Consider the following 24,101-nt stretch of genomic DNA (forward strand, 5'->3'; position numbering starts at 1 on the left):
TCATCATTCTCCAGGGAGAATATTCACTAAACACCCGGTAAGTGTCTCATTCACTCAGCTTGCTGCTTCTTACATTTCTGAGACTTGAAACCACATGCAGAGATGTTTTAACATTGCTTATCTTTGGTCTTTTTAGCTGTGTTTTCTGTGATCTGTAACAACTGTAAACAACCTTGTGTGCCGCTATTGATCTTCTGTTACCTGTGGAGACCTTAAGTTCAGACTTGTCTCTTGTGACTCTAGTCCTTTACGTGTGAGCTGTGGGGAGGCTGACTGTAACTTCATGTCCTGTCAAAGGATGCGTAAATATGACATATGCATGCATGGTTTTCCCCCATGTAAGCATAGAGATAGCACCGTGACTGCAAGGAGCTCGAAGACCTGCTAACTATGTCACAACCTGCAAGAGTGCAATGTAGCTTTGAGCAGCATCAGCAGGAATTTGGTTATTGCATAAGCCAGTTTATTACAAAATCAAATGTATTCTAAAGATATAAAAGATTTTGATAATGTTTGCAACTTGAAGCATAATAATACAGAATACAATTAAATGGAAGAATTAATTTATAGGCCCGCACTACATGCATTACTTCAACACATAATTGAAAATTCTACAGCGCACAAGTCAGGTGCATCATATGAATAGCAATATCTGAAAATACAATCTAAAAAACAGATTAAACTTAACTTTGTGGAAAAGCGCTCTGCTCGACCACTAAAAGGCAACAACATTTCTGAAAAGTCAAATCAAAAGAGAACATCCCTATGGGGATCAAAGGTTTGTATATTGCACAAGACTTTAAGCTGATGATACACGGTGTAACTTTTAGAGCAATGGTGCTCTAAAAGTGCCCAAGGGGCAATTTGCACTGCACATATCAGACAACAACTGCACACAGTAACAACATACAAGGACAGACAACAGTACATGCTCAGGCCAGTTCAGCAAGGCCTAATATTTGCACCATGTGTTACGCCAACAAATGGCACAACTTTAAAATTTTTTGCAAAATCTCCTTGCGCGTAAGTTGTTAACTGAAGTTGCGTTAACGTCAGTTATCATAAAATACATTGTAGAACACCATATGAATCCACTCGCTAAATTACTTTAATCGTAGTGCCGCCACTATGACTGCTGATACAATTACACCACTATATATTTATGACAGCAATATATTACTACTACTATTCTTATCATTATTATTATTATGTGAAAGGACATTCATACGCAATAAAATACAAAATGCATAATTGCATATCGTACAGAAGTCATTTTAATTGGGCATAAAAAAAATTATTTGTCTCACTCAATAAATTTATGCCACCGGCCTAAGTTGGATGATTTAATATACACTCTATAATAATTTTGATCAGGCAGTGCCTAGCTTTTGACAGCAGAAAAATGTCGCATTGACTGCTTTATATTCATGTACGCAGACAATAGGCTGCTTGATTTGCATGATCATTTCCCGATGTGCTCTCAGCACTGTGTACTCAACATCGCACATTGTGTAACTTGAATAACTTTTTTTTAAAATAGATAAATAAATAATAAACTGACACCTTACGCTTGCTGTCTCACACTTAACAAATACTGCTGTCACTTTCGCTCTCAGCACTAAGTGCTGTTTTGTTTAAATTGTGAATAAAATATTTCAGAAATTATTTTGAATTATTGCTGTTTGATGCAACATTTTGCAGTAAAGGAAATTAACTAATTAGAGAGAGAGCAATTTAGAGAGTGAGCAAAAATGAGTGCACGTTAAAAGAAAATTCCAGTAACAAGACAGCTAAACTACTAAACTAAATGTCATGTCGTTTCACATCTACTTTCCATTTACAGTCACCATCGGAGGACCGAATGTAAAAGCTCTTAGTATGTGTGACCTCTGCTGCAGAAACCGACCACACACTGTATAATCATAAAATTTCTTTATAGACTTAAGTGTGACGATGACAACTTCTCAGGCATCCGGTAGTTTCGACACACAGCCACAGCTTTTTTATCCATGTATTTTCTATTTTAGATGTAAAATTCCTAATGTTTCTTTAACATATTTACATAATTACATTTTCCACCACGCTTGCACTTGATGTTTATCGTATCCAAATGCAGTCTTATTGTTGTTGATGTTCAAACTTTACTCATGTTTACTCGTGTGTACAGTCATTAGTCATGGTTTCATATACTGTTCAGGCTTTGTGGCTTTGGAGTGTGTATGTGAGCACCGAATATCAAAGCTTTCACAAAACTGAATGCATTTGCACACATCAGCCAGACATTCGGATAGATATCACACACGGTTGTGATTGAGAGTTTTTCTGCATAATTTGAGAATCTATTAAAAGAAATTCTGTGACTACTACTGGTAGTGAACATATAAATACTTTGGTGGGTTACCATTTTCTAAACTTAATTCACTGTAACAACATCTCATCACAACATTAACAAACAATTAAATCACCTCAGATACATTCTGCCGCCTCAACTCTCGCTGCAGGTAATGCTGTGTGGAAATAATGGAAAAAACCAGTACCAGTTCAAACCACAGAGAAATGCATTATCTGTTAATCACAAGCCAATTCCTGCTGTTGATTTGTAAAGTGAAATTTGTACTTAGAATTTGGCATTTCAACAAATACCACAGACATGGTAACAACCTCACAAATAGATGGAACAAATTTTATCACAGTGTGGGCATAATCTGATGGGATCTCTCTCTTCTTTCTTTGACTTTCTCTTCTCAGACTTTTGATTATATGTCTACAAACTTCAGAAATGATTCGAATCAACAACACCCAATACTTCCACTTCCTGCAGCAGGCAGATGCCTTACGTCACTCAGGGTCACTCTGTGATGCCATCATCTCGGTAAAGAGTCAAACTTTCAGGGCTCATCGGCTAGTACTGGCTTGTGCTAGCAGAAGGCTAGCACAGCAGCTAGCCCAAGGAGACATAGACAGTCCAGTTCATTGCACTCTGGAGTATTTCTCACCCCACACCTTCCAGCAAGTTCTAGACTTTACCTACACAGAGACTCTTGAGGTGTCTGTGGATGACCTGCGCCTGCTGCTAAGAGCTGCTCAGCTGCTGGAGATGCAACTGCTGGAGGACCAATGCCAAAAGCAGCTGGATCATCTCCACTGCAGAGCCAGAGAGGAGAGCAAAAGAAGAGAAATCACAGATGTCAAAGAAGAAAATGAAAGTGCAGAGGAGACGGATCAAAAGCAAAAAGGAAGGCGAGTTCGAGAGCAGAAACTCCGAGAGACTTCTCCCCCAGTGGAGGAAGAAGACGACAGCAGTGTCATGGACAACCTTTCTTCCTCTGATCCTGCTAAGAACCGCAACAGTCCGCCACCCCCAAGAAAGAAGTCCAGACTGTCCCCTGTGTCTGCAACACCCTACAACAGAGACAGTGTCATTACAAGGCCTGCCAGCAGCAGTTCGTCTTTCTCTTCCCCCTGGACCTTCCCTTCAAACATGTGGAACTCTGTAAGCACCCTGAGGCGGATAGCAGAGAACTACTCAAACTTAGTTGCAGCACACCCCCTTCAGGTCCCAAACCAGTCCTCTGTAGCATACCCATTCTCCCTCTCAACTCCCCACATGTTCCCCCTACTTAGCTCCCATTTTCCAAGCTCTGTAATGAGCTACACAGGCATTCATCCACGTTATACACAAAACTTTTACGCTGATTCTACGGGGATGGGGAGCATACTCAAGCAAGGGCTGTTAAAAAGAAAAAAACCCAGCCAGAGAGCATTTACTGGGACCGTTCAAACCAGTGAACCGAGGTAAGTACCTGGACATGATTTTGGAAACTTCTGTTTTTAATTTTCAGTCATTGTCTCCCTATTTTTCCTCTCACAGAGTCATTTAGAATCCCCTAATTTGCTCAATTGTTCCCTTGCGACAGCTACAGCACCTGACTCACTGCTGTTTGTGTAGATGTGTGTGATCAAGCCTCCTGCACTTTCCTAGTAGAGCAGTTTCACCTGTTAACCCTTCCCTGCCAGTCCAAGTCAGTCAAGCTCATTATTGTTTTGACAAATCATAATCCTAGTTTTCAGATCAGATCACAGCACAATAAAGCAAAATACATATAAGTTAATTTTCCAATAAATCTAAAATATAAGTTAACTTTATTTATTGGATTAAAAAACAATCATGCTTTGTTCTAATTACTAGAAACTAAGTAGTTCCCCACCGTCCTTTTATGATACTAGATAATGTGAACCCCATTTGACTTTGTTTTTGGGTGATTGGGTGATTTTCTTGTTTTTTTCAAGTATATGCATGTTTTACAGTGTTCCACACAGTATAATCAAACAGAGTGTGTAGGGGAGCCCCCTAAATTTCTCCCCTCCTTTGCAGAATTCAAGATTTTCCACCCACTGAAGCACAGTGTCAGTGTTTAGACAGGCCTTGTCTGCACCACAAGAAATTGTTCAAGACAGTCATGGGTCTTTGTGGGAAAAATAGCTATTCTTCAGTGTTCACTTCATTATCCTGTTCCTCCTACTCTAACTCAACACAAGCTAATGAGCTTTTACCCTGCGCTATAAATATCTTGTGGCTGGGGATGGAGAGGAAGGAAAGGGTGTTTAAGGATGTAATCTGTGATAACATAACATTGTAAAACTTGTCAAAGTGAGACATTTACGTTCTGTGTATCTCTTTGGAGCACAAATAAAAGCAATTCCTTTGTTCTTGTTAAATGTACAATTAGTGTGGATATTTTTGCAACTGTTGAATCAGAAAAATGTATTTTCCACAGTAACCATGATGTACCCAAAGACAGCACAGAGAGAGTTAAAGACTGCCAACACTGCAGTCCAACCCTTCTTGCTGATCCAGTGCTGCCGGAGTCAGCCTCCACACCATCAGGTAATGACATGACACTGACAAACAGAAAACATACTGTTTCTAATGATTACAACAGATCTTACATACAATTATTAATAAAGAGTAAGATCAAGGCTGCAGAAGTGGTTATCCTGTGCACAACCGACCAACTAAATATGATAGTAAGACGGTTCTTGTCATGACCCCTAACCTCGGCAGACTCCAGCTACGTAGCTACGCAATGGAAAGTGATAAAAAGAGTTGTGGTTTTCAGAGCATGGTGCAGCAGGAGCAGTCGTGTGGTTACTAGATACAGCTAGATACATGCAGTACAGTATGTACTTCATCGCAACAGCGGTTTGTCCTATGCCAAAAAAAATCATACATATAGATTTATTATAATAATATACAATAATATAAATGTTAGTCACTGCAATTACACACATACACTAAACCAACAGCGTCCGTGTGCGCCTGTGTGCGCATTTATGTGTGTACATGCAAATGTGAGAATGATAGTTAGTGTTTACAATCAAACTGATAAACATGTTTTATCTGATGTTTAATATCTCTGCTAAATGGAACATTATGTTCATGCTTAAAAAGATTAGGCTATGGTAAAATTATGCTTTACAACTGACTTCAGTGCAGTTAGCAGTGTAATAACTTAGGAGAAGTACTATAAGTACATAATAATACCAATAAGGAAGCACTTGTTGAAAATCTGTCTCTGGAATATATAAATACATAGAATGTGTAACAGCACAGAAACAATAAAAGTATGAATGAAGCATGGAGCCTGCGCTCCATGTTGTTATGTGATGTTTCAGTATCTTTTTCTTTTTCTTTTCACTGAATTATATTGCTGTATGCTAATAAGTGCACTGCACATTAAAGCATTATCTATATAAGATGTTAGGTATTTTAAAGTGAGAACTGAAGATATTGGACAGGAAACATGGTAATGACAACAGGTCTCAGTAGGATGTGTTTAGAGTGGTGAGTGTTCAATTGTTGTGGTTTATTCACATTCTCTCAATTTCCCCTACTACAGAACACCCCCTTCTTATTTCAGCATCCTGTCTATGCTATGAGGCCCAAGTTTTCACTTGAGAAACCCTAAAAAATATAAGGTACTGAAATGCTTCAGAGTTGTTACCTTAACCTCAGAATCACACCTTTGTAGCTTTTAAAGAATTACTAATATGTGTAGCTGCAGACACATGTGCAGAGTGACAGGAAAGTAAGTTTGTACAAACTGAATTTATTGTCTTGCAACAGGATGCTGACCAAAATACACTTGTGCCTCTCAAAGGTGATTCAAATAATGTATATCTGTCTAATGTGTTATTCTAAAGCTTATGCAATAAATTGTAATTCTTCTTTTAAAATTGGTATTATGTTAAGGAGGTGAGTGAGTATTATAATCTTGAGTCTGAATGCAGCTGTTGAATTTGGCAGGGTTGAAAAAATAGCAAAGTTTCATTATTGCATAATACTGCAATAAGGATACCCTGATTGGGAATCACTGAACTAATCTAATCGACTGATTGCTGCAGCTCTAAAGTTAATTTTATTCACTTTATTGCATGTAATTGGTCGTTTTGGTTGCAGATCCCATTGCTCTTGAATGTCTTTGTGGATAAGGACAATAGTAGGACAATAAAAAATATTTACAAATAAAAAGAGTGAAAAAAAACAGAAAGTCAGAAAAGTGCATGGGTTATATATCTCACTCTGTAAGACATTTACTGTTGGCTGTTGCAGTAATTGGACCACTGTACCTTTATATTTAATATGTTTTTTGTGTACAGCCAGGCCACAGGACATTGCATGAGCCACCACAATTTTCACAACTCCAACTGTTACCCTGTCTTGTTGTTTGCACAGGTGATGCCCGTGCAGGGTGTCGGTGCTGCGGAAAAGGAGATGCTGTGCAGCAAGAACCTAATTCCCATCGACAAGAACACAGAGGAGAAAAACCCTACCAGTGCCAATACTGTCCAAAGAAGTTTAGTCTGAAACATCAACTGGACACACACCACCGAGTTCACACCGGTAAGCACACTGTTTAATCGGCTGTGCAAGAAAAAAGTTGTTTGTGAGTCAGAAAAAAGGGGGCCCTTATAACTGTATTAGCAAGCAGTGACGGCTTTGACACCAGTTACATCAAACAAACCCTTCCCTGTGATGGATTATGTCAAGCAATCTCGCTGCAGTGTAATTAAGGGAAACCAGTGTCCAAAACACTACTGCATGTGTTTGTAAATACGATTATTAGCAACAATTTAAAGAAGATTATTGGTTTGGAACACGTTCAAACATGCTAAACCACAGAAATGGTGCTAAACATACACCTTCAAAACAGGCCACTTTTTCTGTTTAAGAATAAATGTAACCCGAAAATTATATTTCATTTTTAATGTGTGATTTTAATGTTTCCTGAACACACACAGATCAAGAGTTCAAGATTTGCGTGTTGAGTGTTAATGTAACTTTTAGGCCTAAATTTTGGACAGTTCATATATATATATAGTTTTAACAATCAGAGACCTGCTTAACTTAATGGGATTTTAAATGTGCCCCTGTTTAGTTGATTTCAGTCTAAATTAAGCAGTTAATCAAGCAGTCAAGCAACATAGGAGTTCATGTAAAACCCGCTCATGTCTCATTCTGTCTCGTCCATCCCACCCCCCCCCCCCCCCCCCCCCCCCCCCCCCCCCCCCCCCCCCCTTCCTTCTGCATCAAGGAGAGAAACCCTTTGAGTGCCGTCTCTGTGGTCAGCGATCACGGGACTACTCAGCCATGATCAAGCACCTGCGGACTCATGGCGGGGCAGCGCCCTACCAGTGCACGGTGTGTCTGGAGTTCTGCAGCAGCCTGGTCACCATGCAGAGACACCTCAAGTGCCACGCAGTGCAGGACTTCCCACCTGACTGGAGCATCAACAGCACCTACCTGTACAACTCACACATCTGAGCCAGGCCTCACAACACAGGCACTTTTGTCTACACAAAGTTGTCATGAGTGTAGCTTTTAATTTGTGCCTCTCATGTACTATCCTTACATTTGAGTCACAGAGCTAAGCATCTGTTTTCTGAAGGATAAATCCCTGTTGATGTTGAAACCAAGAACGTCCTTTAACATCACTTACTTATATATATATATGTGTGTGTGTGTGTGTGTGTGTGTGTGTGTGTGTGTGTGAGAGAGAGAGGCACAAACTGGGGCTATATGTTGCAATAACTTCTATACAAACTGAAACTGCTCTGTATTCACATTTACAACTATAGAACAGGGACAGTGAAACTTAAAGTATTCACATTAGGTCATGTACGTGCATTAAAGCCACATCAACAGCTCACCCTCATCAAATGAGGTAGGTATCTTCCTTCTTACTTTCATAATTATTGGACTGCTTATGTAAACTTTTTAAGTTCGACCTAGGTTTATAGCGCCCTCATGAGGGAAACCACTGTAACCTTTTTTTCTGTCGTAGTGCTCAAAAATGCATCACTATGTCAAAAGTGGCTGAAATTCTAGGTTTAAAGCCGAACAAAAGATGTTTTTTTGTGCAGGAACATATAAACAGTATACATTCATTGATCCAGATTCATTGTCTGAAATGACATGTATCTATTTCATCCTTAAAACTCGGACTTTGTTCTGCTCCTTTGTTATTTTACTCCCAGAGAAAAGCAGAAAGAGAAGCATGGCTCAGTTTTCTCCAGTTTTAGCCAACACAGGGTTGTGACAGCATGGACTGTATTCAATCAACACTGACAATAAGGAATGTTGTGGGAAATTAAAAAATGTTATTGGAAAACCCTTTATTCTGCTCTGGTTAATTGAGATGAGAATAACAGAGCTTTTGCAGCCAGTTATGTCTGTGTAGCTAGTGACAAACAATAACCCAGCATTTTCTTATTTTGTAATTCTTCCATTGGTGGATTTTCTGCATTATCAGTCACTGATGCTGGGCGGCTTAACTGACTGGTTGCAGTTTAAAGGCATGGATATACTGAGTAAATGTGTCTCAAAGTTAAACAACAAGTGCTATTTAGCATCTGTCATACCTCTAAAAGCACCACACCAATTAAAAGACTGTGAAGTTGTCCCATGTGTCCTCAAATGTATGTATTCACAAGGCCTATGTTACCATACAAATAGCTTTCTAGAGGGAGCTTTCAGTCCTGTTTCCACTGAAAGCTATTTGTTCATTTGTACAGCATTACCCTAATGTTTATGCGATAGAAAATGCATGTTTAACACATTTTTCATTTATAGACTTTAATGGATGAATATACCATGTTTTAGACTACCAATGCATCAATAAACAAGTGTATACACAGCAGCTGTATTGGCAATTATTTGTACAGATAATAAAAGACACGTATGTCTGTACATAGATGTAAATGTTGAAGGAAGTGCTGGAGGAACAGGGGGCAGCTGACCACAACCGCATCTTTAACATTTTCTGTTATCACTTTGCTGATTCCCGGGTAACAAGTTACAGCATTAAACATATAATGTGCATTGCCATAAAACAAAAGGGAGTGTTTGGAACATTAGGGAAGAGGAATTTCAGTATTACAATATAATAATTGCCAGTTTGGAGAATCCAACAATTTACACTGATAGCCTAGAATATTGTTAAAACTATAACCTATATAACCTCATTACTATCAGGTTATTACCCCATTAATGTCACCATATTACCATGTGTTATCCAAATATTGCACTGACATAACTATTTTATTGTTAAAAGTTAACATATTGTTACAAAAATATTACTATATTACTAAATAGTCATGGCTTGTTGCTATTTTTAAATGTGTTTCCCAATTATTACCCATTGTGTTTGTCCCCTTATTACCATGTTACATACATGTCACCATAATATTACCCAGATATATCCATTGTTAATATCAAGCTCTATTGTCAATCTATTACCCCTATGTAATTACCGAGCTGTAAGATGAAGTGCTACCAGTGCAGTGTTGACAGGCACCATAACAGTATCTAAGTGCGAGGTCAATTCAGTCATACCTAAATAGATTACATTTAATCCTTGAGTCGTATCAGCCGCTGTTTTCTGTACTCCCCTCACTTTCATTGCCCTCAGACACTCTTTCCTCCAGAATGTTATCAATAGTGAATCCTCCATGAGGCAGTTGCTTGTCTTTGTCCCCCTCTGCCCAGGTTCCGCAGGCTCTGCTGGGTTTCGAGTCTTGAAGTTTACAATCTGCCAGAGCCAATATCTGGTGCACTTGGCTGGCACTGCAGTTAGGTAGCGGTACCTGGTAGGTGGTGTGGAACCGACGCAGGTCTACTCTGAAGGAGCCTTTTTCCAGTGTCATGCAAGGTTCGAAACGCGCGCCCCACTCAATCTCCGTTTCAATATAGGATGTTTTGGCTTGGCACATCATGCCTGCGTATACAATGAAGACAAGGAAGCGGCCGTTATTGTTGATTCTGTCAAACATCTTAAATGCATCACTATTTGAAGATTGTAAAGTACACATCATTTGCCACAAGATGTCGCCATATTTTGCATGTCCTCACTTGAAACAGTCAACAACAGACGCTGAATGAGCTCTCATAATCGCTGCTTAGGGGCGTGGACAGCGGATGTTTTGGCTCTACTGCACGAAAGTTTGGTTTTGAAATGTATTATATGAGGAAAATTTGAGGAAACATTTCTTAATGAAGATATATACCAAGTATCTAAATGTTGATGTATCTACAACATGTTGTTTTCCCTAGTATGTAATACATTCCCACAATATTGTCACAATTGCACTTTATCCAACTAGTGAAAGACAGAAGACACAAAGCACAGCAATATGATAGAACATTTCAGGAGAAACAACGGCATTAAAAAAGAAAGCCCAAATGACCAAAATGCCATCATTGTTTGATAATTAGAGGACTGCAGTTCAGCTGGGATAGAGGCATTTAAAATGTCATCATGTTTCATGAAATAATAAAATTTGTTGCAGAGTAACTGTAGTGTTGAGGGCAACATTTACAAAACAGCTTCCTGTTTTCCAACTGCATGAATACCCTTTCCAAACTACAAAGCCACACACGCACACACTCACACACACACACACACACACATACTTCCCATAATAGTAAACTGCAGTCAAATAGTGCCCTATCTAGCCACACATGTAAACAATGCACTCAGTCACTTTACAAACAACTGTCAGAATAAGTATAAGGGAACTTTTTGGTGGATAAACGTATATCTTCTGGTGCTTGGTTAAAGCATACTCATGATTTTAAATTATACTGCAAAATTCAGGTAGAATAGAAAACATTTAAAAAATAATGAGGTTAAGACTGAATAAGTAAAAGTTAACTGGAAAACTTACTGTACAGAAAAAAACAAGAGTTTTGCATTTGGCCATTTTACTTAATCAAAATCACAGGCAAAGCTGTCCCCGACTAATCACTGTTGAAAATTGACCTGCAATATAAAATCTATCCTTTGCATGACTCTATGTGAATCTTCACATTTCTAGAAATCAGCAATGTTGTTGCTCTTGCTACTCCTCTTCAACTTCCTCTCTCTCTACTCTCGAAGAAGTCTCACATCTGCTATAGTTCACTGTGTACTGTAAGAATGCGCCTTCTGACACAGTGATTAGCTTGCATAGATCTGTTTTCAATTTGGTAAACTTTCAACTTTTAATGTGTTAAAGTTGTTGTGCTTTGCTCTGCAGGACCACCCTGACCTATGGACTGTTCAGAACAGTTTGTAACAAAACAGGATGAAGGGATTCCTGAGTGAAGGACATTTAATTTCCTGTTTGTCAAAAAAACTTGTCCTTTTGTGTGACTTTTATGTCTTCGAACTTTGTAGGTACAATGTTTAAGATTTAGCCAGAATTTTAGTATAAAACATTAGAAAATGAATTAACATGATCAACAGATTGTGAAGAAGTTCAAGAACAGCTCTGACGTCATGTCAAAGACGTCTATGTGCAAACAAAAAAGCAGAGCTAACCTAAGGGCTTTTCAATCAATACTGCTGCATGGGCTGCTTTTCCTTTCCCTCATGCTCCTTGACCTCTGGTTCCTCCGTGTTCCGTTTATTGTCTCCTGCCACCACTTTTCTTCTCTGTTTCTGACCTGGCAGCCTGAGTGTGAAATCGCTGTTGTCTGGTTACTCAAAGCCCCCCGAGGCACAGCCCGCTTCCTTTCAGTGCTCGTGTTAACCGATAGGGCTGTGCAGACATATAAATAATATATATATATATAATATAATATATATATATATATATATATATATATATATATATAAAATATATATAAATTATATATTATCTATGATATGACAAATCTGATTCTGATGAATAATGAATAATGCAACCACTCTTGGCAATCCATTTGATTTCTCTGTCCCACTTTGATTTCTACTTGAGTTTCAGAAAAATGTTCCAGTTTCTTTGTATAACCCGCAGACCTTGAAGTAAAATATTTTCAGTGGAACCCACCATTAAAAACTGAGAAAAAAGAAAAAATGAAACCAAAATTATTTTTTGTGGCTATTTATCAAGGTCACCGTGTAAAGTAAGAAAATATGTTCGGGGACCCTTAAAGCTTTATACGCACATATCTGCTTCTGGATCTCTTCTTGACTACTACTGATAATCATTACTCACCTGTGGCCTCAACAATTCCTTCCAAGATAACGATGATCTCAAACTGTTGCCATCTAAGCTGCTCCGGGCCCAGTTCCCAGAGTGGACTGTTGGAGTCAATATTGTGCTGAATGACTTGAGGCTCCACCAGGAAGAGTCGGTCCGATCCAGTTTCATAACCAAGATCAATCTCTGTCTGCTCAAGTGGTAAGAACTCACCCTCAGCTGTTGGGCGGGACTTGATCAACTTTGCCCGGACCTTGGCATCCACCATGTGGCTTTCCCTCAGGTCCCCCAGTCGGAACATTAAACACAGCTGGTCATCACGATTGGCAATAACACAAGTACGACTGAAAAGAAGTGTCTCAGCCCGCTTTTTAGGTCGGGATATTTTGACAAACATGCAACCCACCATGAGTGCATCTATCATGGACCCAACAATACACTGCATCATAACCAGCAGCACACCCTCATGGCAGGTGGGAGACACAGTGCGTGACCCATAACCAATGGTGCGCTGCGTCTCAACCGAGAAGAGTAGAGCTGAAATGAAGCCATCTACACCGAAATAGCAGGGCCTTTGGTCGGCGAGGTGGTCTTCAGGTGTGCTGGCGGGTTGCTCTTGTCCTAGGTCACCTCGGAAGGAAGCATTCAGGAAGTAGAGCACAGCAAACAAGAACCAGGTGGTGATGTAGCACATCATGAAAACAAATAGAAACCAGCGGTACTGGAGATCCACAAAAGAGGTAAAGATGTCAGACAGGAAGCGGCCCCTCTCAGAAATGTGACACAGGTTGACACGGCACTTTCCATCCTTGGAGACATAGCGGAGTTGCTCTCGGGTTTCTGGAGGAAGGGTGGGCGTTTGGGTGCACTCACTCTCCAGGAGTTTACTCCGGGCCTTGGCCTGCCTCTCCATCTCTCTAGCAGGGCTGGATATGTTGCTGTGTACTGGTGAGAGTGGGGTGCTGTGGAGAGGACTGTTGTTGATGACACTAAGGGGGCTGGTGCTGCCCATGTTAGGAACACTGAGGGCATGACTAGGGTATCGTGAAACAGTGTTGGTCTCTCTCAGTGAACAGCGACGCCAGAAGCCTTGCTCTATCTCTGTGAGACCAAGGGCAGAAGATGGAGGCAAGCGCATGTTGCCCCGATATGGAATGTCTGTTATACTTTTATGACGTCGCTTGGCAGTTGCAAGTTCAGGAAAAGTCCCTGGCATGATGTCTGGAAGAGGAAGAGGCGAGTCTGTGTCTGTCTGGAAAAAGGAGACATGACTGTCACATCCTTCTCCCACACATTGCTTTGCTGACCTGAATTTTAGTGGATTTGAAAACTAAAGTAACACCAGATTTCTTCTCTCGCTTGTTTTAGTTTTCCTCAGGTAGTTTCTTATTCCAGACCTTGTACAAAACAATGCCATTGGCTGAAAGGCAGGGTATGTGATTCTAATCCAATACACGACATTTTGTCTCCTCAGGGTAACCCACAGCTCTATATCATCATATTTGTCATGGTATTGAATTTCTCCAGAACTGCATACCTCACCTTTAACAAGGAACAACTGCTATGGTTGTAATACAGTTGAGACCATGAGGTAAGCCAACTTGTATGAGAAGTCATTTATATTTAAGTCATTTAGTCATCATCTATTTTATTTTTAATTTCAAAAGCCTCAGTTTTTTTGGCTGGCTGCAGAGACATTCCTGGTAAAGATAACAATGCTGTACAATGTATCATCAACACTGCATAAATCTTCAGCAAAAGAAAGTAAATATTATTAAAATATCCAAATCACCGTCTTACATTTATTACGTAGCTCTCACACTGAATTTTCTCTCCCGCAGGCGTGGAATGGACAACCATGATAGATTTTGGTTGACAGGTCCGTCCCCTTGTACCATCTTGGGTGGTCCCTGGAGGCCCCATGGCTCCTATGCTCAATGTTGTCCCAACCGATCCAGGGGAACCTCTTGTGTCAAAGTTATAGTCTCTTCTCGCACCATGATACACTGCAGAAATGCAAAGGCAATAAATACTAGCAGCAGAGCATTGGAAAGATCGGGTCGGGAAGATCGGGAAGATTTGGGCTCCAATGTTCTTGCATTGATTTAAGACCTGAAGACGTAAGAGAAGATTGTCACACAATATCATTTACACCCGGCAAGGGAGTACATAGCTCCTTAAAATGAATTCAAGCCTGTTAAAAGAACTTTGCTACAAATAACCAGAAAGAGCACACAACAGTAATAGACAAGACAAGTATTTAAAAAAACTGGTTAACCTTAAAAGAATATTTTGATTGCAAACAATGAGTCACCTTTGTAGAAGGAAAATTTTTGCTAGTAAAAAAGCAGTACTTCCTGACTTGAGGGTGGTGCCAACACATCCCAATATTCCACAGTACATTATTTTTTAAGCAATGTTTTTAGCCTACATACTATAAGTAACACAGGAGCAGCCAACACAACAGGAGAAAGCTTAGGGAAATATCCTCTCAGCTGGAGCTAAGCTCCATCATCCTGCTGCTTCAGCAGTCCTTCCACTTTATCCTGCAGAGCAGACTAAACTCAGCTGCTCTTCTTATCCAGAATATAATTACAGGATTTAATGCTAAGGTTATCCAGAACTACTAACTTGGACAGTATATACTGTAATTAACCCTGATGTAACACTTAACATGTCAAAAAAGGCACCTGAACAAAGTTATGATGTTCATTACAACTCAAAAATAAATATTGTAAGCACGTGGGAGTACATTTATACATAGTACAAAGGAAATACTCCACAGAAAGCATGTGTTTCACTGAATAAGTAAGCAGGAAGTCCTATACTAAACATTTACAGGGCCACTCCACCAATTTTACACATTTACTCCTAATGAGGAGAACCACTCAACCAGCAAAACGGTTGTCTTCTGTGGCCCTGTGTAAGGTATACAGTAAATATACAGCAGCAAGCTTTGGGATGAACGTCCCTCTGTCCAACAGAAACAGGAATTATCAGAAGTTTATGTAACCACGGTTTCATATCTATATCTTTCAAAAGCTTTCTAAACTTTTTTGAAGTCAAAATTGTATAATAGGCTATGGCACATAATACATCATCAGTAGCAGACTCTTTAAAAAAACATAATTATAACCTAATAAAAGACAGAAAAGATAAAAATAGAATAAAATAAAATAGCCAAGGGGTGTCTTGTAATCATTTTAAGGCATTGGTGTTCAGTAAATAAGCATATTTTGTCCTGATCCACCAGCTGATGGAAGATAAGAGGAGGCAATCCCTTTTTTTCCAAAACATCTTGTTTTTCACTGCGCATTGTATGTGGTCATTAATTCAGCATCATACAGACTTACTGTTGGAGGGTTTATAACCCACTTCCACTCCCCACTAATTGGTTTGGGATGGCCCTTTTTTTGGGCGGGCACTCTGCGTGGATGTGCTAACGGCGTGAAGGTGGTGCGCTACGGAGTGCCCGTAAGAAACTATTCTTGCATTTTTTTTTACTCTGGTCAATCACATATGGTTGATAAATGTATTTTCCAAACTTTTTAATATATTTCAGTGTTGTGTCCAGGTACATCTCAGAAAATTTGTATATTGTGAAAAAGTTTTTTTACCTCGTAATGTAACTCAAATGGTGAAACTGTCATATGTTCTAGATTCATTACATATAAAGTAAAATATTTCAGGCCTTTTTTGTTTTAATCTTGAAGATTACATCTTACAGCTCATTGATAATAAAAAAAATCCATATCTCAAAACAGAATAGATGAGAATATTACAATAAAGACTGTATTTTACAGGAATGTCGACCTGAGAAGAGCCTTTAACCTCTCAGTCTGGTTCAGTACACACAACCACAATCATGCGGAACACTCATTACTTGACAGTTGTCCAGAAGACACTTATTGACACCCTCCACAAGAAGGGTAAGCCACAGAAAGTCTTTACTTAAAAGGGCTGGCTGTTTGAAGAGTGCTGGCTCAAAGCATATTCATGGAAAGTTGACTGGAAGGTTAAAGTGTGGTAGGAAAAGGTGCACAAGCAACAGGGATGACCGCAGCCTTGAGAGGATTGTCAAGCAAAGCTGATTCAAGAAGTTGGGGGAGCTGGGCTTCGTTGGGCTTCACAAGGAGTCAGTGCATCAAGAGTAACCACGCATAGACGTGTCCAGGAAATGAGCGACAAATGTTGCATTGCTAGTATCAAGTCACTCCTGAAGTAGAGACAGCGCCTGAAGCGCCTTACCTGAGCTATTGATGAAAATAACTGGATCGTTGCTCAGCTCTTCATGCTTCCATCTGCTGACGAGCTTTATGGAGATGCTGATTTTCTTTTCCAGCAGGACTTCATGCCTGCCCTCAGTGCCAAAACAACTAGTAACTTGCTTGTTGACCATGGTATTACTTTGCTTGACTGGCCAGCCAACTCTATGGGCTATTGTCAAGAGGAAAATGAGAGACACCAGACCCAACAATACTGACGAGCTGAAGGTCACTATCAAAGCAACCTGGGCTTCCCTAACACCTCAGCAGTGCCACAGGCTGACTGCCTCCATGCCACAACACACATAACGCGTTACTGCCCAACACTGCTTCTGAAATATCTTATTCATCATTCGAGGGAAGCCTATAATCACTTTTTGCTTGAGACACGCCTTGATTATCTGCCTTCATCCAGCACAGTCTAAATCTAGTGCACCATAATGTTACTCAAAAGCATCTTTTGTTAGACTTCCTGTTACATGCTAAGCGCGCCAGGGACTGGAGCGGGACAGAATCCAATGACCACAAGTAGGCAGATCAGAGGGATTTCAAAGGGATAGCTGGACTGGGGTGAAGAAAAGTGTGACATACAGTTGTAGGCGGGTCTGAGCAGGGTGGAGGGGACTGAAGCCAAAGTCAGCGCTGGCAGGTCTGCAAGGAGATGGAAGACTGCAGCAGAGAATATACAATCTGCCAGTGTGAAGATGGCTGGTGGAGTCTTTACAAGAGGTCTTGGTTGTAGGTGTAGTGATGTGATGTAGATGGGAGGTTCCACTCTGTCTTCGACACACTTAGGGCTACAGACAATCACTCACATACACGTTTGTCTTACTATCATCTCATTGACGTAATGCATTCATCCCCCCCTCATCCATTTGCATACCACGACCCGATAGCCTACATTAGCCAGTTTTTGACAGTCTACCAAATTTTGACCTCAGTAAACAGTAACTTTTATCTTACTCTGACTGTCTTTGAAGTTGTGCTTTTAGATTCAGGCGTGTTGTGTTTCTGAGCCATTACAAGAAGACATCATGTTATTTCCTCAAATTTTAGAAAGATCCCTTTTTTGAAAAGGTCACATTAACACAGTTTCAACTGGCCTGACTGTGACTGAGAATCACATGTGATGATGAATAAAAAAAAAAAAAGGAAGCCAGAAAGAATTGAAATGTCACTGTTTAATACTCATTAGGCAATATGTTTGTGCCAATTAATAATAATAATATAATAATACATTCTAAAAAAAACTGTATCTAAAGGTGGGTATGATATGTGATTTTAGAGAAATCCAAAACCATAACATATTCCATGATAGCCTATATCCTGGATCAAACAACAACAAAATGTGTACTTTAAATAGGAAACTGTTGCTGCTGCGATGTAACATGCAGAGAGGACGAGGCGATCCCAGCAGCCACGCACACCAGCTCCACAAAGCGATAGGCTACTCAACACGGGAGTGGATTTCCACTCCTGCCTGCCCTGTTATCGTGTCTTCTATTTGTTAAAGCAGCTTCTCACATCTTCTCAGAAGACCTGATTGTTTATTTAGCTGCTCGTCAATTGACAAAACATAGTTACACCTAGACCTGTGCAGGGTGCCAAGATGAACGACTTTGGAAGACCATAACATTTTGTTTGCATTTAACTGGAGAAGGTTTTGGGACATTAATTTCTGACAAACATAATAAATAATGAAAATTATCTTCGCTTGTTACGCTACTGATTTCAGATCAGCTCAAGCAGTCGCTGTTAAAGAGCGTTATAGGCTTTGTAAAGCCCGTGAAGCAGCAAAATATAGGCTACCTACAATTCATATAAAACATAAAACGTTATAATGGTTTAAAAAGAGCTTAGATTGTTAAACCTCAAAATTTTGTTAAATGTTTAAGACGAGTTTGGGTGTGTTCTGTGGGAGGCGCAGTGTCGATATAGCCTACAAGTAGAGCCTGCCCTAGACTGCATGTAGAGTGACGATGGGGTACTCAGACAGATGCCATGATCCGAAAACCTACTGGGATAGGACCACTTTAAGATGTGTGTACTGTCCTCTAAAGCCAGGTAGGTCATTGTTGGCCTATTATTAGGCCTATGTTATTATGCTATTGTAGCCTATAATTATAAATTAAATTATATGTTTGTTTTCGACACTATAGGACGTGAAATTACTCCTAACTGTGGATTTGATGATAATGGAGGGAGGCACGAAATCCCCAACACAAAGTGCAAAGCCGGTCATTTTAATGATGGCAGCAGGGCGTATTGTCAAGCTTGTTCCTCATGCCCCCCCGGCTATGACATTGTGAGCCCCTGCAGCTCAACTGCTGACACCCAGTGCCGAGACGCAAGGTAAGAAAGCATACATTACCCGATTTGTCGGCCAAGTGTGGTCATCTTAACTTAAACGCTAGCCTATCCGAACCGCGACCATCCGGACATTTGGGGGACATTTAAAGGTCTCGCGCTCTGTGTGCCGTGAAGTTGGACGGTGAAAATTGTTGTCGGCACTCAGTCGCCTCTAGTTGGTTTGTCTACGGTAAACTGATATTAGAAGTAGGGAGGCCGACAAAGTAAAAGCCTTCACAGTAGCTCTTTTTTCCCCTCTCGCTTTTCTGTAGAAACTGGAGGACGACCACCGTGAGTATGGCCCCAAGCATTATGAAACATTATTTCAATGGTGTTTTGAACTATTAACTCAGTTTCTCTTTCTCCTCAGGGACCACCCCGAGGTGTTTCAGCTACTTTCAGCACGGCATCAACGGTAATGCAGAAAACTATTGCCCTACACAGGAAATTATAAGCCCACGTTATGGCTCTTATGTCAGAGGAAATTAACCCACTTGGAAAAATTTCCCCGGTATTTCATTGCGTAGCCTAGGCTAGGCCTTTTTTTTAATTACAGGCATATCTAATATTATTCTATTGTACAGAAATATTTCAGAAAGCTAATTAGCCTATAAGAAGGCGTAGGACTATTTAGGCTACTACAGGCTATGGATTGTATCATCGGCGAAGCCAGGTCATTTTTTTTAGCACCGGATGTTTTGACTGTAGGTAGCCCCGAATGTAACTCAACAGCAGCAACAAAAAAAATTTCCATGTTAATATGCTATAGGCTAATCTTCATGATGCAGAGAGAGAGAGAGAGAGAGAGAGAGAGAGCATTGCTCACAGCTTCAGGGCTTATCCGCGACTTCTGAACCTACTGGGATAGGACCACTTTAAGATGTGTGGACAGCAAAATTGTAATCAGTACAATTAAATATAAATGTTGTCGGTCAGTGTCTAGTCAGTGCATAGCCTATGCTACACAAACGGTTAACAGTCGCCGCAAAGTAGTGATAGAATATCATGACACACCTAACCGTGACATTGACACTTGTTCTCTGTGTCCTGCTGTCTCTCTTCAACACCTCAGAGACACTTTGCTCAGTTTGACTGTCTCTCTGCTCCAAGATGCTTCTGTCCCTGTAAAGCGGCTGTGAGCTGCACTTTATCTGAAGTGAACATTTGTGTGTGTGGAACAAGTGTTTCAATTTCGGCTTTCTTACTCTGATGAACAGCAGTGCGCTCGTCTCATCCAGTAGGCTACAAGTCAAATTACTTATTTATATTGGCCTAACTCTTTTTTAAAAATGGGCCAACGATCGGCCTATAAAGCATCAGGCCTATACTGACATTGGGCTGGCCCAATCACATCTCTTACAGCACCCACTCCCTCCCCCTCTGCTGGAGTTGTTTCTTGTGTTGTGGGCCAAAAAAAAAAAACACCTAATAATTCGTCAAAAGAGGGAAAATAACCGATAAATGAGCTAAAAAATAATAAGCTACTGATTACTGCATTACATTCTGTTATATTTTTATATTCTGAATTGTCACCTGCCACCTAAATTTTGTCCTTCAATTTATAAGAATAAAGACATTTTCACCATAAATTGGTGCAGAAAATGTCTCCAGAATTCAGGAAATTAAGTGTTTAATGCTCAGAATCTTCTAGGGGGGGACCCCCCTATCAAATATTTCATCAATAAATCATTCTTAACTGAATTCAGATTAATTAAGCTAATTTATCAGTGAGGTGAAAAGTTGCCATATGCACATCTGAAAAGACTTTAGGCTACTTCAGACCCCCCAATTTAATATCAGTGTTAATTATTATCAATAGAAATTATAGATTTCATAATAAATGTAGGCTATATATATAATTTACTGTTGCTTTATAGACGTACTTTGGGTAGATGGCAATGGGGGGTGGGGGGGGGTTAAAACATGAAAGATTTCTGTACTGGGCTAAGCCCCCAATGCTTTAGGAGCCTGGAAACGCCCCTGCCCTGTATTATAAAATAATTTTAATCAATCTCAGAAATCATTAATTCCTTTTAATTCATCACTAGCCTTTAGTCTTTTCCTCCATTCACAGTTGTTCTACAAAAAACATAGCCATTTTTTAAAAAAAAAAAGGGCTACCGCTAGAAAAATATTAAGCAATAACTCAAAGTCATTTTTATTTTTTTCATTTCTGATTCAGCCAATCCAAGGATCCACATTAACACCCAATGCAACAACTCCGCCTACTACACCACATCCCCCCAGCCCAAGTCATGTATATTGTAAGTTAAACATGCACTTGCTTATGGAACAAGAAGACATTTGTTCATGGTCTAAATTTAACTTGACCTTTATTTTTACTTTTTTTTTACAGGGGCAGTACCATTAGGCCTAGCTATCCTACTTTCCACAATGCTTGTTACTTGTCTAATCTACATGAAGCGGAAAAGAGGTTTGTATATACTGAAAGTAAACACACAGAAGTGAGCATAAAGGTGAAGTCTCTTGTTTTGTTTTTTTTAATAGAGGAAACAGGTTAAATATCCTGGAATATAGCTTATGAGGTTGTTCTGATATTAATTATAACTGCGTGTCTCTCGTGCTTGGGTTCAACACAGGTCAACACACAATATGTTATAACAGAAGATCATCACACAAGAGTGAAGGGTTCTCTCCCCTTTCTACTGCAACTAACAGCGATCTGGAGTGCATTCTTTGTGAGTGGAAATGACAGTTATCTTTAAATATACCATGTAGCCTATAGCCACAAATTTGAGTCATTTTCTGATTTCAGTTTCAGATCACAATTGGTTTTACATTTCACCACTTAAAAGACTATAAGTATTTTAAGTTGTTTTTCTTCAACTGCTTCAGTCTGTAAAATGCCGTTTCTCATTTGGTATCCTGGAGCAGTGACGATGAACCCAGGAGGGCCCAGACACTGAAGTATTGTTGACGAAACTGACTGTGAAAAAACAGACCAAAGAATGCATTTGTCTCTCTTTTCCCACATCTTTCCTTTGTAGCGCCTCACATTCTGTCAGCGCCTTTACAGACAGTACTGGATAACCTGGATGTTTTGGAAGAGCTGGTGATTTTGTTGGATCCAGAAAGCCATGGACGAAAGAACACCAAACATCTGGCCTCTCATTGCTCCTTCCCGTCCACCTGGATCACTTACACATACTCTATGAAGGATAGCAAGAGCCCTCTGAAAGCTGTGTTGGAGGGGGTCACCAGCAGGCACCCTGACTGGACAGTAGGTCAACTGGCTAAGCGGCTCAGACATATAGAGCGCAATGATGCCATCGCTGTTCTCGCCAAACTCGGACTGAATGACATTGACAAGTAGCACTCAAATTAATCCCACTGTCTGGGGCACCCGTAGACCCCAGAGGTATACTTTTTTTTTTGTCCTATCTCACAGGATAGTGAAGTACTTTTGTTGATTGTACTTAGGATAAAAGCTGTAATTTAAATCAAAGTAAACATTTTTGTTCACACATATGCAAAATAACCAACACTGTTTTTGTTTCTGAGAAGAAATAAAGTAACATTTTTTTGTTTCTTACAGTGGTTTCATCTTGGGGGTGCTCAGTGTCCCCAGTTAGTATTAAATGTTATTAAACGATGATCCACACATCACTTATGGAAAGTCAAGTGAAGTGTAGGATCCAGTGTTTTTGTAGCTGGGTCCATACCGGATATCTCAGTGTCTGGTACTTTAATTCTCACCATTCGTTTAATTTTGACAAGAGGAGCTGCCAGTACAAGCATTTTTTGTGCCTGCCTTTGTGCATGTGTATTTTATCAATTGTACGCAGTGAATCACTTCTTTTTTATACTTGCTTCACATTATGATGACCTTCTCTAATAAAAATGATTAATAAAAATTTGTTCAAACATCTTAACATCTTTATTAAGCAAATAACATTATAAATAAAAAAGTGCATAGAAAAATTAAACAGGTTTAGAAATATGTATACAAATATTTACAAACTCAAGGTTTATTTGTACATGGTAACAAAGACGTAAATTTAAAGATCACATATTTTCTCATTTTTATGTCTTTTACTTATTTTAAAATAACCCTACTATATATATATATATATATTTATATATGTGTGTGTGTATATATAACATACAGCTTTCTTAACAGATTCTGGGAGAGATGTCATGATAACTTAAGGTTCTGACTAGTGCTTTGCATCCTTCATTGCAAACCCACACACGACACAGACTCACCCATAAACACATACACGCACACATACACAACAGCTCTGCAGGCCATTAAAACCAAGCTCTCTCTTAAATTATCATCCTCTCTTTTTGCATCAGTATTCCCAAACATCTGTATAAACAGCTGAGGTAGAATCCTTGCAAGGAGTTGGAGTGACTCTGCTCTAGTTGTCAGCTAGGTGATTAACACAAACCTGGGCTCCATCCCAGTGATTGGACATGCAGGAAGGAAAGGGAGTTAAGATCAAGACAAAACATGATGGACATTTGCTCTTATATGGTTAAAGAGAAAGGGGTGAAAAAAAAAGAAAAGAAAAAAGATGATCATGGGCTTGGGGAGGCAAACAGTGCTCACTTTACTCCTGTGGCTGATTCTAAGACCGTCAGTAATCTACCATAACAAAAAACAAAATAAAAAGGATTCTTTAAAAATACCTGCTTTAGAACAATTTGTCATAAAGGCTTAAATGCATGACACAACTGCCCCAAAAGAAAATTCAAGTAAATTAGTTAAACAAAGGACATAATTTGTAAACAAAAAAGAAAATACAAAAGGGGGAGACCTCTTTATACACTAGACCACCACCGTTTATACAAAGCACAAGTTTTTTTTTTTTTTTTTATCATTAAAAAATATAAATCAAAACATGAATAAATATAACTACCAATTTGAACAGTGTGTAAATTTGATTAGCCTCATCAATGACAGCACTGAACATCGACTAAGAACAACATTAAACATTTTAAAGGTGCTGAGTGCAT

The 24,101-nt window shown here is 39.6% G+C and overlaps 3 protein-coding genes across 4 annotated transcripts; 2 read left to right on the forward strand and 1 right to left on the reverse strand.

The window, feature by feature from the left end:
- zbtb32 (zinc finger and BTB domain containing 32) lies at window positions 1-9,200 on the forward strand. The gene is made up of 5 exons (XM_046044207.1): window positions 1-37; window positions 2,749-3,795; window positions 4,779-4,888; window positions 6,737-6,904; window positions 7,596-9,200. Exons 2-5 carry the CDS (start codon window positions 2,780-2,782, stop codon window positions 7,823-7,825), a joined length of 1,524 nt encoding a protein of 507 aa, XP_045900163.1. The 5' UTR covers window positions 1-37; window positions 2,749-2,779; the 3' UTR covers window positions 7,826-9,200.
- LOC123967869 (G protein-activated inward rectifier potassium channel 3-like) lies at window positions 9,120-20,211 on the reverse strand. Of its 2 annotated transcripts, none has more exons than XM_046044201.1 (4): window positions 20,133-20,211; window positions 14,305-14,616; window positions 12,520-13,756; window positions 9,120-10,277 (listed from the first exon to the last, which is right to left on the reverse strand). In XM_046044201.1, the coding sequence occupies exons 2-4, from the start codon at window positions 14,425-14,427 to the stop codon at window positions 9,928-9,930; spliced, it is 1,710 nt and encodes a 569-aa protein (XP_045900157.1). In that variant the 5' UTR covers window positions 14,428-14,616; window positions 20,133-20,211; the 3' UTR covers window positions 9,120-9,927. The 2 variants fall into 2 exon arrangements, with proteins under 2 accessions (XP_045900157.1, XP_045900156.1); XM_046044200.1 differs by lacking the exon at window positions 20,133-20,211 and adding an exon at window positions 19,141-19,404.
- Window positions 18,515-23,003, forward strand: igflr1 (IGF-like family receptor 1). The gene is made up of 8 exons (XM_046044221.1): window positions 18,515-18,833; window positions 18,929-19,121; window positions 19,391-19,409; window positions 19,489-19,533; window positions 21,301-21,382; window positions 21,475-21,552; window positions 21,719-21,817; window positions 22,127-23,003. The coding sequence occupies exons 1-8, from the start codon at window positions 18,749-18,751 to the stop codon at window positions 22,450-22,452; spliced, it is 927 nt and encodes a 308-aa protein (XP_045900177.1). The 5' UTR covers window positions 18,515-18,748; the 3' UTR covers window positions 22,453-23,003.
- The last annotated feature ends 1,098 nt before the right edge of the window (window positions 23,004-24,101 follow it).

This window comes from Micropterus dolomieu, linkage group LG03, assembly GCF_021292245.1.
Source record: "Micropterus dolomieu isolate WLL.071019.BEF.003 ecotype Adirondacks linkage group LG03, ASM2129224v1, whole genome shotgun sequence".
NCBI classification, from domain to species: domain Eukaryota; kingdom Metazoa; phylum Chordata; class Actinopteri; order Centrarchiformes; family Centrarchidae; genus Micropterus; species Micropterus dolomieu.